Below are 16,782 nucleotides of genomic sequence, written 5' to 3' on the forward strand. Positions count from 1 at the left end.
CACTTTTGGAGAAAAAAAGTTTGTGTTTGACTAATCACTCTGAAAATCACTTTTGAGCAATAATTTGTGTTTGGCCAAGCTTTTCAGAAAGTGCTTTTAAGTATCAAATTACGAATAAGGGCATGAATAAATTTACTTAATAATTAATATTATAAGTAAATAAATAATCTTAAAAAATTATTATTACAGGCAATAATTAAATATTTTTATTTTATTTAAGTAAAATATGAAAATAAAATTTAAAAGTACTTAATTCTTTTATTATAAGTTAAATGTATTAAAAACCATTCACCAAATATAAAAGCATTTACCCCTAAAGTCATTATATATTAGAAAGCTATCCTAAAAATAATAAAAAAATATTTATACATTAATATCCTAAGTATTAGGTTTAACGGTTATTTTGTATATACTATATTTTGTTAAGGGTATTTTTGGTAAGAAGAAAAGTCAAAACTGCTTCTGCTTCTGCTTTTGGGAAGAAACTACTTTTTTCTGCTTCTTCCCAAAAGCACTTTTTTCCCCAAAAAGGTTTGGCCAAACACCTCAAGGTAGGGAAAAAAAGTGCTTTTGAGAAAAAAAAAAATATTTTTGGCCTCTTGAGAAGTTTGGCCAAACATGCTATTAGACATCTTCGATCCCTAATTTATTCAAAAGATAAATAATTTGATATTTGAATAGAATAGGTCTGAACAAGGCATAATAGATAGGAGTATAAAGAATTATCTATGGGTGAATTTCTAGTTATGATTAAATCTTATACTAGAAGAAATGGAAATAAGAAGGCTAAATATAGTTGAACAATTAAAAGAGATAGAGAACAACTTATTAATTTGCATTTCAATAATAACGTAACATACTTGAAGCTTTTGACCAGATTCTGAAGTAAATTAGATTGCAATAGACGTTCCTTTTACGGTTTGAATTATTTTTGGTTTTGGTTTTACTTCTCCTTCAATGTTTCTTTGATATCAGTCACGTAGGTAGTTGAAAGGAGGGAAAGAAATGAAATCATCCTAACCTTAATTTAGCACTTATTTTTCTCAAGTGAATTTTTTTTGTCACATTAATTCTTCGCAACATGTATTAATATTTTCTTATTCTTTCAAAAATATTATAATGGATATATTTACAATACAATCTAATGTAAAACTAAATATTCAATGATGCTTTATCTATATGTGTGTTGAAAAATTGGTTTTAGCTAATACACAGTTATTCTTTAAAATTGCACTTCTTAAGAAAATCAAAAGTAGTAGGACGAAGTCTAGTGCTTAGAAAGATATGAGTAAATTTAACGCTCTGCATTCCCCAAACTTCTTATTTATTACTCCCTTAATCCCAAAAATAAATATCTAATTGTCAGTGTAAATTGGAGTACTCATGTAAATATTTTTAACATATTTATCACATAAGAAACATTTTTAAAAATTGTAGTAGGAAACCTAATGTATTGGAGTACATCTCTGTTTTAGTATATTTTATCCTTCTATTTTATTTCAACGAAATTCATCGGCGAGATTAGCAAAGACCATTAAGTTGATGTATGTCAGTGTCACTATTGCCAACATGTAACTTAACAAGATAGAAACCGGGCTTTCATAAATCAGTCTCTCAACAATCAGTATTTCTTATGAATAGTAGGGCATTGAGGGAGAACTTATCGACGACAAAAAAGACGAGATTTCTGTTGGAGAGTCCCTGACGCCCCGAGTCAAATAGAATTGAAAAGACTTTTTTTCCATTCCGTCGCAGAAGAAAAAGTATATCGAATGATCGATTCACCATTGAGAACATTAACCTATTTAAATATAAACATATACAAGGGGGAAAGAGAGTAGAATGACAAATGCTTAGGAGTTTTCCACCACTCTAATAAGGACCTAAATAAATCCACCTAGTGATGGAGACGTGATTATAACCTTCCATTTCCTACAACCCAAAGCTGAGCCAGCCGTTGCAAAAAGTTGGTGTTTTACTATCTGCTATACTTTGTACCTTTATGCATTTTGGATACAAGTGGTAACCAAAACATGTTGAGACAAGTTCAAAACTGGAGAACCATAGTAAACATCAATCTCAAGGTTCAACCATTTATTCAAGCTGCAATATCTTACAAAATGTAATGCATATATACACAAATATGGTTCAAATACTCATTACTCATACACCACCCCAACCCCCCTCCCCCACAAACCCACCCACCCCTACCACACCCACTCACAATACACATTTGCACACTTCAAATTAACACGAAAGCGGCCACATTAGGGCCAGTTCAAATGCTGATATTGTACATATACCGGTAAGGTTGTTATTTATTACATAGGTGCATAGCTACACTTAGTCGGACAACTGACTGCAATCGATACCTTTGTCAGCGAATGCCTCCGCGAGTTTAGGGAAAAGCTTGCCAAGCATAATCTTGAACCCTGTAGAGCTTCCTTTTATCGGTTCTTGGTCCTGGCTTTTGGGTTGAAATGCAGAACCAACTGGTGCACCATCCATATACGCCTTACAAGCTAATAAAATGTGCTTCCATCTTTTACCAAAGTGCTCTTGCACGAGTGCCTCAAAATGCTGCAGCATAATTGACCAAGCAGATCAGAAACTTCCATATTAAAAGGGAAGTGCTTCTACATAGAATTTTGGAATACAAAAAGTCTTGGTGGTAATTTGAACTTTAAGTCACCAGAGACCAAATTCCGTTTCTTAAACATGTTACATTACGTGGTTTTATCTGAAATCTAAATATGATTTAAAGAAACTCGGAAAACTTAAAATGTAAATCATCTACCTTAGGTGGCTTGTTGAGTTGGTATAACATGGACTTGCAGGTAACAAGGAAAGCATTTTCATTATAGCTGACTGAGTTCTTTTCACCATCAGCTTTTCCAATCTGTGCATCATATCCAGCCTCGTTGAAATAAGGCTTTTCATTGAGCACAAGAGCTTGAAGAGAGAGGAGAACTTGTAGAATCGTGGAACTTTTGGGGTTCCATAGTTCATTTCCAGAGCCCGTCCATGTATTTAAGAGGCTAAGACAGACCTTTCCTGACTCATACAAGTTGGGATTGACACGAAGCCCGCCAGAGTGATAGTAGACCATCTGCACAATTTAATTTTCACAAAACCTAAATAAGCTTTAACGAGAAAGTGTATACTTGATTTCACAAATCAGGAAACAGATGGATTTCATAATTGGATGGTGGAGTTCGACAATTGGATGCCTAACATTGCACAAGAGATAATTAATAAATATGATCTGAGCATTCAGCTTCCAAAGGTAAGCAAATGCTCATTTCTATCATTCAGCACATTGTGGAAATATGCAATAACTTGTGCATCATATTAGATGTTACAGATTACAAGCTACAGAGATTTACTTACAGGTGGCTCATGAGGATATTCTGAGGGTAGGTAAATATCAAAGAAGAAGACTCCATCGTGATATGGAGTCCCAGGTGCACCAATAATGGCTGCTCGCAGCAAATCCATTCTTTCCTCACAGACGCGTACATAGATCGTTTCTGTTTCAAGTTTTAGTAAAGCCAGTGAAGACGAACAGATAAAGAAATGCACCATAAAATCATCTAGTCAGTGATAAGAGGTTTCTTGTTGATACAATCAGATATAGTACAGCAAAAAGAAGAAGAAAAAAAAAAGGAAAAGACAATGCGCAGTAAGTTGTGGTAAATTTAGTGTCTATCTCAACCCCTCTCCCCCAAATCTTTCCTATTCGAGCCATAATTACTGATCATTTGTTTACTTTTTCAAACTTAAGTTGGAATCTTTTGATGTGTTGCATGTTCATAAAATTATCGTCACTCGGAACTTTCCCCTTTCCTGAGGGGAAGTCATTCTGTTTTAACAGCTATCATGTTCATAAAATTATCGTCACTCGGACCTTTCCCCTTTCCTGAGGGGAAGTCATTCTGTTTTAACAGCTATCAACCAAAATTACATAAAGTTAGTGAGTTAAGGAAAAGGAGAACTTCTTGAGAAATTGATATGAGACAGAGGCGCTATTACAAAGAGCAAAGACAAAATAATTGGCACATAATATCATAAACGGAAAAGGGTCAAATATATCCCTCTACTATCGAAAATTGTTTAAACTTACCCTCCGTCTCACTATTGGGTCATTTGGGACCCTACCGTTATATTATGGGTTAGATTTGCCCCTATTTTTGACGGAGTGCCACGTGGCATCTCCTTATTAAAAGACCCACCCCAATTTAATCTACCCGTTACCTAACCCGAAGTCTTATTTGGTAACCGTTCCTTAATAGGTTTCTTCTTCCTCATTTCACATTTCACAACAGTTTTGTTTCTATGGCTACTGATTTGCTTTGCTTTTTCTTTTTACTTCATTGGAGTTGCTTTCAGTCTCATTATTCTCTCTTCCCCCCCCCCCTCTCTCTCTCTCTCTCTCTCAAACTCTCCATTCATTCTGGGCCTAGAAATATTTTTTTCCAAAACATTAAATTCGCCTTTAATTTGTGAAATCTTAAACAAATGAAGCTTCGTTTCCGCTGCCAGGTTTGTTTGAAGTGGAAAAGCTGGAAGGCTCAGCTTTGCTTCAAAAGGATAATTGATTAATTCAAGTGTTAATTTTTTTAGATCTATTTTCTTTTTGGGTTTGAGTTGGTTACTATGATTCTGTTGTTTGTGGGATACTGTAATTTTAATTAGCTGGGAATGCCGGAAAGTGTAAATAAGAAAAGAAGCTTTATAATCAGATCCAAAATGTAGAGCGTGCAGTTTGAAAATTTCGTGACCTCCATAGCCGGACCTTCAAAGAGTTCGAAAACTGAGATTACAAAAAAAGAGCGTCGGGTATGAAATTATGAAAGAGTTGAGCTGCGTTTCTTCTTGAAATTATTATTTAGAACATTGTTGGAAAGCTGGTACGTGAAGCAAGAGCTAAAACTCCATTAGAACTCCATTGAAGAAAGCTTTGAAGCTTAGCTCAAAAATGGGTTTTAAAAATGTGAGCTATTTCTAGGGGGTGTTACTGGATTTTGTTGGGGATCTCTTAGGGAGCTTATATCTCAAATTATGACAAATTTTGTGAAGATTTAAAGAAGTTGGGTTGGAAATTTTGAGCAAGAATCAACAAAGATGGAAGAACAAAGCTAGTTTTCCAGATTTATGCACAAGCCAGATTTGGTACCCACTTTGCGCTCACTAACGGCTAACCAGCTTTGTAGTCGTGCAACGGGTCGGATAATGGATAGTGAGTTTTGAACCGGATAGATTAAATTGGGGTGGGTCTTTTAATAAGGAGATGCCACGTGGCACTCCGTAAAAAATAGGGGCAAATCTAACCCATAGTATAACGGTAGGGTCCCAAATGACCCAATAGTGAGACGGAGGGTAAGTTTAAACAATTTTCGATAGTAGAGGGATATATTTGACCCTTTTCCGTATCATAAACATTAAACCTACAGTGGCTCCCTTTCTTTCTAAATGTACAGATGAAAAATAAAACTTGTGGACTGCCATAAGGGCATTACCATCTGACTTCGGTACATGAACTACAGAACAACTGATATTTATCATATATTCCATAAGCTACAGAAGAGGAATATATTTCAGGAATTAAAATTCTAGTTGCCGAGTGTGCAATTTCTCATTGAAAGTCTGGCTTATATCTTTTTACATTTTTCCCTCGTCTTTGTTCATTTCAGTAGCTTCAGCATTCCCAGTGTGTATCTTTCTAACCCCCCCCCCCCCCTCCACCCCCAACCCGATCTTTCGCCTCAACAAGCATGGCTCATACTTGCCAAAAGACGTAGATAGGCACAGTAAACAATAGCAGAAAGTAAATATCACATCATTAGACAAGCTTAAACCAAAAAACAGGTTGAAATTCTCACCAGGAAGATCATGTTCCAAAATGCTCCATTCTTGGTGGACCTTCTTCAGCCAACCTCTTTTCACCTGTGAAGTAATAGAAAGATTAAAGAAGGGAGAAGAGCGTAGTAGAAATAACAACTAGCTGTCATGTTCACTTGGGAAAAACTAAAAATAATTTTGACCTGGGATAACTGCGCCTTTCCAGCACCATCTGCGAAATGGTGGTCTGAGAAACCAGTGACCATATCAAACTGTCTAAATTCTTCAGGGAGCTTGCTGGAAGATGACAAAACATCATCTTTTTGATCCTCGGTTGTTTTCTGTTCTTGCTCTAGTTCCCTTTCAGACGAAGCCTTCACATCTCCTACCCCAAGTGTGGGAATTCCTGCATTCAAATTGCTAAGTTCTATGATTTCCTCCTCATTGGGTAACCTTGATTGCTTCCCTTCTTCTGATATAGCTTGGTAAGTACCAAACAATGATGAGCTCAAGGGACCAAAAAGACTCGAGGTGATACTAGAGAAAAAGCCAATAGCAGCTTGAGAAAGCAAACAGGAACTAGAATCCCACAAACTCTTGTTGCAACTTTCTCTATCGCCACCAAACTTCAGTAAGTCCTGAATTTCAAAATCTAACTCTTGTCAAACTTTCACACGAGAAGTTGAAGATTTTGAAATAAGGATATCTAATTAAATCCCTGCTATATTGAGATCTTATAATGTTGATGGCAAATAATCTTCTAACCACTTTTTATGGTTATTAGCTTATCTCCTATTGAACCATTTCCGGTTTTCCTTCCAGTTAACTATTCAAGTCATTGCTAAAATTTCCATTCTCAGACTTCTTGCAATAACAACTAAGGAACAACACATGGAGAGGGAATTAGACTTCACCTTTTCCTCAGGTTTTGAAAGTTGATTTTCGTTTGAACTCGTCTCCGCGCCTGATTGCTCAGCACTTTCACCAGAGGGTACAGTAATGGCAGCAGCAGTTTCACATTTATCTATTCGGTAGATCTCAAAGGGTGCAACCTATGAGTATCAATGAATGAAGACAAGATTTGAGCCAGTTCAAGGCATAAATCCAAGATTAGGAAGAAGTTTCTCGAATAATTTCAGCTCTAAGTACAATATTTGTTACTTTCAACAGTTATCACGTGAACCAGTATTCCTTAAAAAAATAAACCGTTTTGGTTGCAAACTTCAACTGTTTGTCACTTATCAACTTTCAGCCAAAAAAGATCAACTTTAATAAAACAATGTAAAAAGAACAGTAATGATATGATTGTAGGAAATCAGCAAAACTGGAAATGAAGAGAGAAGAAAAACAGTGTCTAACCCCTCGAAAAATAAAAGAATAGAAAAAAGAGTACCCTTACCATGCTTGTAAAACCAGTAGCCCATTTCACTTCAATGTTGCCATCTTTGAAGCTGACAATAATACCAATGCAAGATGAGTGATCATATCCGAGGAAATCTGAATTATCCTTTCTAGTATCAATATTCTTAAGCTTAGAGTTAATGTCCATGCCAATCTCAGAGAACATGCTCTTCCCATCAAGACTGAAAACCTGATCCTCACAAAACTTGCAAACCGCATCACCCAAACAGTATGAGTAGTCTGGATGGTCCATCAGTTCATACGCACTCACAATTTCTTCAGTTTGCTCTACCCTAAACTTATTTGGTTCATTCAAGGAAAAGGTTGTCCATTTTACCTTCACAGTCCGCTCCTTTGCGTCAACACATCTCACCACACCCCACCTTTTTGGACTGGGAACAGATGAGTCATCACACATTCCCTTCTCAAGCACGAACTGCTCTGGCCAAAACTCATGAGCGTCCACAATATTGACAGGAAAAACAGAATCCGAGTCCAATCCAATGGTCACGCTCCCATCCTGCCACAAAACATCAACTTTTGTCCTTGTCTTTGAAATTACAGCAACTTGCGGAACAGCTGAGCTCCTATTACTTTTCTGAGATGCCTTGTTTAGTCTATCCTCTTTCATTGCTCCACAGGGAGGTGAGCTTTGAACACTCTGCCGCAACATGTTCTTAGAGTCAGCAACTGGAAGTACACAGCAATCTCCAAGCTGCCACTTTGCATGGGAGAAGCAAGACAACAAGGTTAACTTTTCTGAGTCCTGCAAATTTGGGGGACTAGGCACCTTTTCACAACCAAGACTGCCACAGCGGATCCAGTCTACATGCACGATTCCAGCCTCCAATGAATAAATGGTACCTTGCTCTCTTTTGCCACTTCTTACACCACATAGCCAGTTGGCTGATCCAGAGGCAGATACAGACTGAACTTGAACCCTTTGTCCCGGGTAGAAAGGGTATTGCGGGTCTTCAACTAAATCGGAGGAAATTGGTGTGAGCATTTCTGAACCCTCTGCGGCAAATTCAGACTTCGCACCATCGTCAAAGAGAACTGTAACTTTATCGACTATCTTTTCCACTTTCCCAAGCCATGGACCCATCACTACATAATCCCCAACTGAAATTGGACGTATTTTCACAAGATCTTTTGAGTTAACATCTCGTATTTTTCTTCCATGAATATTTTCCAAGTCAACAATCATCTCAACATTGATCACTTTTCCCATCTGTCCGGATGGATCATTTACTGGACATACTATGTCCCCATACATAAACACTCTCTCAAAGGAGAGGAAGTCATCGATTTTACCGATGCTTTCCTCAAGACTTGAAAGAATTGAACAGGCATGTCCACCATACAGATATTCAACATAATCCTGATCGTCATAACTGCTGCTCTCGCTGAAACTATCACAGTCACTTAGAGAAGATGTATCCATAATGTGGAAACCAGTGAAATGTATTCTGCAATCTGAGAAACATTAATATATAAGCCAAGAAATGAAGGTTAAAAAGGCATAGTATTGGAATGGGAGTTGTCAATGAAGCTACAGCTAGCCTATATCTGATTCATGATTGTTTTCTCTTGGATTCTTGATCCTTAGATAGCTCAATTAATTTCTAGAGATAAACAACCGAGTGAAACTTTGACTTGAAAATTAACACATGCTTAAACCTAAATTATGATGCATTATGTTTATTCAGTAGCTTATGTACTCATGTCGATATCGATGGCAAGTTGAGGCCAGTGGCGGATCTAGGATTTTAAAGTAATGGGTGCTCCACCATGTTGGTGGATGTACGTATGTGTAGCATATAGTTATTGAGTTCAATTAAACCCGCCCTTTTTGACACATAATGTGAGCGCGCATGTGCGTGCTATGTTGCATTTAAGATATTACCAAAATATACAACTATGTGAACCAAGTATAAATGTGCAACTATTTGTACCAGATGGTAACAATATCTAACATATAAACTATGATAAATATTATCTTTATTTAAAAATACCATTTATTCACAATTATTCTCGTTGTTTACTAATAACATCATTTCTTACCCTAGAGTTATCTCCAAAATATTAGTCTAACATTAGCCTTGGATTGAACATAAATTTTATGTACCTACACAAAATAATAAACAAAATTTTTATAGAAAAATATGTCATTATATTCAATTGACTTCTCAGTCTTAGAAGGCATATGAGAAAACAAAGAGATAATTACTTCTGGAAATTAAACAAACTATTTAGACCCAAGAGAGAAGAAATCCGCCAAAATTTCATCACAAGAGAAAGAGATCTTAACAAAAATAAAAAGCTCCATTCTGTAGTGGGAAAGAAGAAATATCTTCTGTTTTGGGGTGGTTTGATGGGGAATTAAAAAAAAAAAAGACAAAAGGACAAAAATCGAAAATTAGAAGGTTGAAGGTTCTCTGTTAGGAAAGAGGGTCTGATATTGGTAACTAAAATAAAAATGGAAAAAAGAAAAGCAAAGAGGGAGAAAACGAAGAAGAGACAATATGGTTCAAGGGGGGATCGATCTCCCGCAGATCAAACATCAAACACTGGCTGTAAGATTTGCTGCCCATACAACCAAAGCACCCATTCAGACTTTCAGTTCCTGGGTGCTAAGTCTGTTATTTAACTTATTTTCATCAATTATCAGTACTAATTCAGTGTTGGAAGTAATGGGTGCTGCAGCACCCATAGAGCCCCTACGTGGATCCGCCATTGTATTCAGTAGCTCATATACTCCAATGCACTATACTTATTCAGAATCGAGAACAATTGATGGGATGACTTGCAAAGAAGCAAATCACAACCATGATTAGCTTAACTAAACTGAACAAAGCACAATCCCTATTGGTTTTAGATGATATAGCTAAAGATAAATTACATGGACAAAAATGATGAGTAAAGACATACCACAAAGTCACTTGCAAATCCTTGCTGTGTGATCCAAACTTACAAACTGATATGGATCCCCTGCTGATGACGAGTATCAATTTTCCCACTTCCAACGACGACGACCGATGTATATTCCCAAAGATGAAATAAATTTCTAGGTCAATCTGTTTTGTAAACAGAGACCAAGATAGTATCTCCAAAAGGAGATGAATGCCAAAGGAGATTTGCCCTAAAGACAAATAGTTTTTTTGGAGTATGAACTCCAAAATGCCAAAGGAGATTTGCCCCAAGAAATGAACTGAAGTCCACTAGAAGAGTTGTGCAGAAAAGAATGTTCCAACTAATAGTGGTCCCAGTAGAAGTGCCGCTTCAGCTCTTCCTGACAGGTTGAAGAGGAAGTCCACCTTGCCAGATATATGGATCAACTTTTTACCAACGGATGAAGATGAAACCTACAAAGAACCAAAAAACTATGGAACTTCACAATTTGCCAAAGGAGATTTGCCCGGCAGAGCCAATAGAGAGATGCATATGTAACTATAAGAATCTGCTATACTGTCAGGTCTACTTACTGCCAAAGGAAATGTTTTGGACAGTTGAGTCAACCAGAAATAGCTAGGTGTTGGATAAAATGTTCAAAATGCCAAAAAGATATCTTTTCTTGGGCAATGCTCAGTGGAGGAGGCTTCCCAGAAAATGTAAGTTGATGTGAGCCACTGAACTACATTGGGAAATCCTTGAAAGATATGTTGTAGCTTGACCATGGAACCCAACTTTTTTCTGAGTCAAACCAGCCTTACAGGTTTTAAAACTTTCGTGAAACCTGAGAGCAGAATAGCTGCTAATTTAACACAACACAATTGATATGTCGAGCAGCAGGAAGACCAGTTCGGCAGTTTCTTTTGACCAGACAACTACATAGTCAACACTGCAATAGAGATACGGCAACAAATTCTAAGATGACAAGTTCTCAAGAGTCCTATAGGATAAAGAATCAGTAATTCCTTACAACATAGTCAATTTTTGCAATTTTTTTATTGTTAAAGGAAGTATATTGGTTTCAGCAAAAAGTGCTGTAAGAACTAAATTCTGCGAGTTTTTTAACATTATGACTTTCACTTCTTCCGGAAATATTTTTTCCAAAAAAATAACTAATTTTGTGTGGTCAACCGACCAGTGTAGTTAATTGGCAGCATATGGATAGTTCGACAACAAACCAATTTCTAAATGAAACTTGATTTCAAAGATAAAATGAGTGATGACAGAAATTGTATGTACAGTTTTACATTTAAGCTGCTATATGAACCTACAATAAAATCATTTAGAGCTCTACAGTTAATTGCTTACTAGTGCTTTTGTCCACTCACAACATAATTATCTTTAGCTAATTTTAAAACCCAAATACATGACCCTTCAACACCTCAAAATGAATTGAAGACCATATAAGGATCAAAGTTCTCTGGATAAGAGCACTAGTAAAACCAATCACTTCGATGAGCAGGAGAGAAATGCCTCCAAACATCATGGTATTTGAATGATCATCTCACATTTATACTCCCAATGATAAAAGCATTCATTTTTCTTTGTGTGTGAACACTTAGTTTGAGACTTCCCAAAGAGAAGAGATTCATACAGATCGTCTTTTTCTTGGAAAATAGAAATACTTCTTAGAAAGTGATGACATTCACTATATTAGCACAAGATGATACTGGAGTTTTCTTTATAAATTAAATATCTTAAGATGTAAGATCTTAAAAGTGGAAAAGACTCCAATGGTCTATCAGTCATCAATCACTGAATCATCTACGTGTTTGTCCAGAGTCCACCTCTTTGACATTGAGTATCTACTCTAAGTAGTTGCTTGTTCAGCTTTAACTTTGTTCTTCCACAATCTAATTCAATTTATTATTAGCCTAACTTTAATTAGTCTCATACCACACCCTTACCCTTTCTTGGTTCATTCGTCAAAGTTCAATACTTCTGTGCACCCAAATAATGTTAAGTTTTTAATATCGATGATTTTGCTTCCTTGCAATCAGGTGTTAAGCTTTCAAATGTGTTAATCCATGGGAGGTGACTAAAAAAGCTATCATCTTCTGATTCCAGTTCCCATTTTAGAAGTAAGCCGATCTACACATGAACAAAAATCATTGCTCCTAGATACCACGTACATGGCGCATCTAGCCTCAAGAGAGGATGTCACTGGTTTGACAATAGCTGGTACTGCACATATTCATGAACGCCCTCAACCTAAAGACCCTCTATTATTTTTCTTGTTTATCTACTCTGACTATATAGACAATATTCTAGATGTAATTCCATGACCAACGTGTGTGTTAGGAAACCAAGTTAAAGGCTACAGTAAACATCTATCCTGTGACTCCTTTTCCAGTTATATAATGGATGCACATCCCAAAGCATATCAACACTCAAACATAACCTTATCCTTGCATGTCCCTAAGCACTAACTAGAATCATCAGCCATCTAAAGAGGGAAAAACAATGAAATTCTTTTTACAACTTTTTAGAAAATCTACCCTCCAAAAATTTCAGTGAAAAAAATTTGTTAGACAAACTTCTTCAGCTTTGAATCAAAACTCCAAAATAAAATATCCTTTTGAATTGAAGGAGGTTGCAAACATGAAGCCTAAGAATTTCAACAAAATTCACCTTCACATAAAACAAATAAGAAAGATAAGTGTAAGACATATTTTCATCAAAGTAAACAGATACAGATGCTAGATAACTCAAACAACTAAAGGTTAAAAAGCAAACAGCAAAAAAGAGAAAAAAGACAGTAATAAGAGAAAAAAAGATAACAAGATTATAAGCAGAAGTTGAGAAAGTTACCATCTTGTACACTCTTATGCTCATATCGAACCAAAGGCACATCTAACTGAGGAACTCCCACAGAAAAAGCACAAGCTGAATGAAACTGAAGCAACCCCAGAAGAGAGTCTTTAACAAATTCTTTACTTTCTAGCAGTTTCCTGAGATAAATTCTTGCTTTTTCCTTCCAAACAAACAGTGATCACCTCAACAAAAGGTCCAAAACACACACACACCCCCAAAAAAAAGCCAAGAAATAAAGATTAAGGGAATTCAGAGAGGCAAATCACCTCCCTAAATTCCCATAATCCACTCATATTCAAACCGCACAAACATGGCAGCATGAAATGTTGCAAAATCACCAACCCCTTTTCTTTTTTCTTCCCTTAATTATCACCTCTCTTTATTTCTCTTCTACTATGTGTCTGTGTGTGCGTGTGTGTTTTTGTCTGTGTGAATTCTTGAACGTTAAATGGAGATTTTTGAGTAGTGTGCGTACTATTTTTCATAGAAAGAGAGCCAATTATAGATACAGGGTATTAAATAAAACCCCATATATACTTTTTAAGAAGAATATACCGTAGTATCTATGCTTTCTTTGTATATTGTATTCTCTACTCTTTTCTGCCGTATACAAGTTAACAGTCAACATCTCCAATTTACAGAACTACCCTTTATAGCTGTAGTAATCAATTATCACCTTGATCCAACTTGGGTTCGAGAGCATTAATTAATTTATCACTTTTTTCTTTTTCAAAAGATGGTGGTGTTTTAATATATTTTATTTTTTATGTGATGATTCTATTTTGCTGATCTGGCGCCCGGTGACTAATTTCGGCGTAGTGTGAGACCCATTAAAAGAAAAAAAATACTTTGTATAAATAATTTTTTCATTAATCTCGAAAACTTTTAATTAATGGTGGAGGCATTTTATCTATCACAATATACTCTTAGTAGTGTGATGATTCTATAATATGTTAGTGTGTGTGGCGGCCAAAGTACTTTCATAAACCTAAGATATCAATTTTATAACTAGTCCAAGTTTTATTTTTTTTCAAAAAGAAAAAGTTATTGTGGTCAAATTGACATGTTTATTAAACAAATGATGTTCAATTCAATCTCTAATCAGATGTAGTTATCTTGATTACATATCACATTTTTCGAAAAGGCCGAAGAACCTAATTGCTGTGTTTTTTCACACTTAGGAATAAGAATATGAATTTTATAAATTTGAACTTCATGACATTTTTTTTATCTCCTATAGTTGCGGTGATAATTCAAGTAAGAGAGTGACAATCTCAAACTTAGATATTTAACATCTTTGTATACATTATAACTCGATCATGTCAATGCCATTAGATTTATTAGTAACTAATCTTTCATAATAGAAAACCAAAGAATTTTATGAAGCTAATTACTAAGAAGAGATATATGTACATAATTAAAAGAATGCATTTGGTTATGAGATTTTATCCAAATGACATTAGAATTGTCCCACCTGGGTTTAGTTTCTCTAAATCCAGGATCTTCTTCTTTGACACTGTCATTTGAAAAGAACTGAAGTGAAAAAGACCAACTTTTAGGTTTGTCTCTTTTCTATAATTACTACCATTGGCGGAGCCACTTATAGTTGAGGGTGTCAGCTAATATTCCTTTACCATAAAATTATACTATGTTGCTAGATAAATTAAAGATTTTATTTTGTAAATATCTTCTATTATAGATTAAAAACCTCTTGACTTCCGAGCATTTAACTTTTTATATTTTAACATCTCTTAATAATAATCTTATTCCGGCCACTGATTACATCATTCTTCAACTTATTATACTCCATCCACTAAGATCTTGTTGCTAGTTTCAAAATTTTAAATAGACAACAAAGTGGGATTTGTTTTGGTGACAGAGTGGGATCTGTCTTCATATGCTAAGGTTTGACAAATGGCACTATCGTACTAGAAATCAGGCTTTTCGTGATTACTAAAGTCGACGTAAAAACTAAAAAATAGTCACAAAAGTCGCCATTTTTCTTTCTTTTTTTTTCTAAGTTGGAGGACATGCATATTTTATTTCCGAATATTCCTTCAGAACATCGTTAAGTATTCTCTAAGTTTATTTACGAATATTCTGACAAATCTATTTTCATATGGAAACGTGCTACAAATGCAAAATTAGGTTTTCATATGTGCAACGGTGCGACAAATGGCAAGGAAAATCTCTCCATTGAAAGTCTTTTGAAACGCTATAAAAAATTGTTAACAACCATGTTTAATTTTGTTTTCCTTAATTCTAAACGAAATGTCTTGTTGCCTGTTGAAGACAAAAAACAATTCATAAGTTAAGTTTTCATAATCATTAACATGAGAATTCTCCAAAGAATTTTCATAAATGATAATATAATTAAACACGCAACTTTTCCCAATTGTCTTCCATAAACAATTTTTTTTAAAATTTATTGTAGATCTCATTTTTTTTAAAAATAAACCAAAATCAGAAGTAAACCCAATAGCCACCTGAGAAGTTACTGTGTCAATATGGCAATTTATAATACACGCCGATTGATAAACTTTGAGTCATATTTATTTTGGTATTGAATTGAATTGACTTAAGTTGATATACTAGTAAGATGCAAGGAGAAAAAGCATTTTTATTTTCGTGTTTCTTTCTTTTGCAAAAATTTATTTACTTTAGTAGTAATAGCTAAAACTAGACTTTTGTTCGTGAATATTCTCCTAGAGTATCATCTATATGTCAACTCAGTGAGCAAAAGGTATTTGGGTGGACAACTTTTTCAATGGAAATGTGGGCTTTTCATAATTATGGCTATGACATGTTAATGTTATGTTAGTTAAATTCCACACAATACTATTCCAGTATATATGTTTTGACAAAAAATTAAACTTGATGCATCAGAAAAGAGAACCACTTCTCTAAACAAGCAAACAGTTCAAAGAGTTAGAATGGAGACACTAACAGTATAGTTTCATGTGTTTTACCCTGTCATAACTCGTGTAAAACAAAATCAATTCAGTTAATTAACTATATATAGATAAACGTGTAACATACCTAAAAGTTATAGATTGTGGTTCAATACCTAGAAAGGAATGCACAGTGCATAGGTGATTGTTGTATGTATATCCGTTGCTAATAATTTATCGCTAAATTGCTCGTAGTTAATAAAGTTTTTTGATAATCTATCGTTAATCCGTTGCTAAGTATGATCAGTGACACAAATTTTTCTGTTTAGCTACAGAATTTGTTCGTCACTAATTTCTATTTTTTTAGTAATGGTTAAATCTCATTAATATAAAAGTTGTTAGTATAATGGAAAATAGAGTTCAAATAGTAATTTAATTCATGGGCTTAACTCTCAGTCAATCCAGCTTATATGGTCTTATCAACCAATGGAAAATCAGCTCTAACTGCTCCATTCAACACTACCAAGAGACATTGTTCCAAAAAGCGATCACCTTTTGTCTAGTCATAATTTGGTTAAATTAATCACACTTTTCTTAGTAAAGTTTGGTGATGAGAGCTACTGATTATTCAGTGTTTGGATTACAATCTTTTCCACCACACTTGATCAATACTAAAAACAAGAGAAGTTTACTAAATTTAGGAACTAAAAAGCGTCCTAGTTTTTTCGCTCAAGCTTCTAACTACTAGTATGTCAATGTCAAAGAAATCTTCCAAGAATATTCTTTTACTTAACTTTTGTTTGTGTTTACCCGTAAAACGATATCATTGAATTTATATGTAGTTTATACACAAGTAAATTAATTTGATCCAAAAATAATAGAT

At 35.0% G+C, this 16,782-nt stretch overlaps 1 protein-coding gene across 2 annotated transcripts; it reads right to left on the reverse strand.

The window, feature by feature from the left end:
• Positions 1–2,067: 2,067 nt before the first annotated feature.
• On the reverse strand, positions 2,068–13,493 carry LOC107818475 (putative ubiquitin-conjugating enzyme E2 24). Of its 2 annotated transcripts, XM_016644498.2 has the most exons (10): positions 13,006–13,436; positions 10,728–11,083; positions 10,174–10,607; positions 7,241–8,718; positions 6,756–6,893; positions 6,045–6,479; positions 5,883–5,946; positions 3,391–3,530; positions 2,798–3,109; positions 2,068–2,580 (listed from the first exon to the last, which is right to left on the reverse strand). In XM_016644498.2, the coding sequence occupies exons 4-10, from the start codon at positions 8,684–8,686 to the stop codon at positions 2,344–2,346; spliced, it is 2,772 nt and encodes a 923-aa protein (XP_016499984.1). In that variant the 5' UTR covers positions 8,687–8,718; positions 10,174–10,607; positions 10,728–11,083; positions 13,006–13,436; the 3' UTR covers positions 2,068–2,343. The 2 variants fall into 2 exon arrangements, with proteins under 2 accessions (XP_016499984.1, XP_016499986.1); XM_016644500.2 differs by lacking the exon at positions 10,728–11,083 and having other exon boundaries at positions 13,006–13,493.
• Between the last annotated feature and the right edge of the window lie 3,289 nt (positions 13,494–16,782).

This window comes from Nicotiana tabacum, chromosome 17 (assembly GCF_000715075.1).
Source record: "Nicotiana tabacum cultivar K326 chromosome 17, ASM71507v2, whole genome shotgun sequence".
Taxonomy (NCBI): domain Eukaryota; kingdom Viridiplantae; phylum Streptophyta; class Magnoliopsida; order Solanales; family Solanaceae; genus Nicotiana; species Nicotiana tabacum.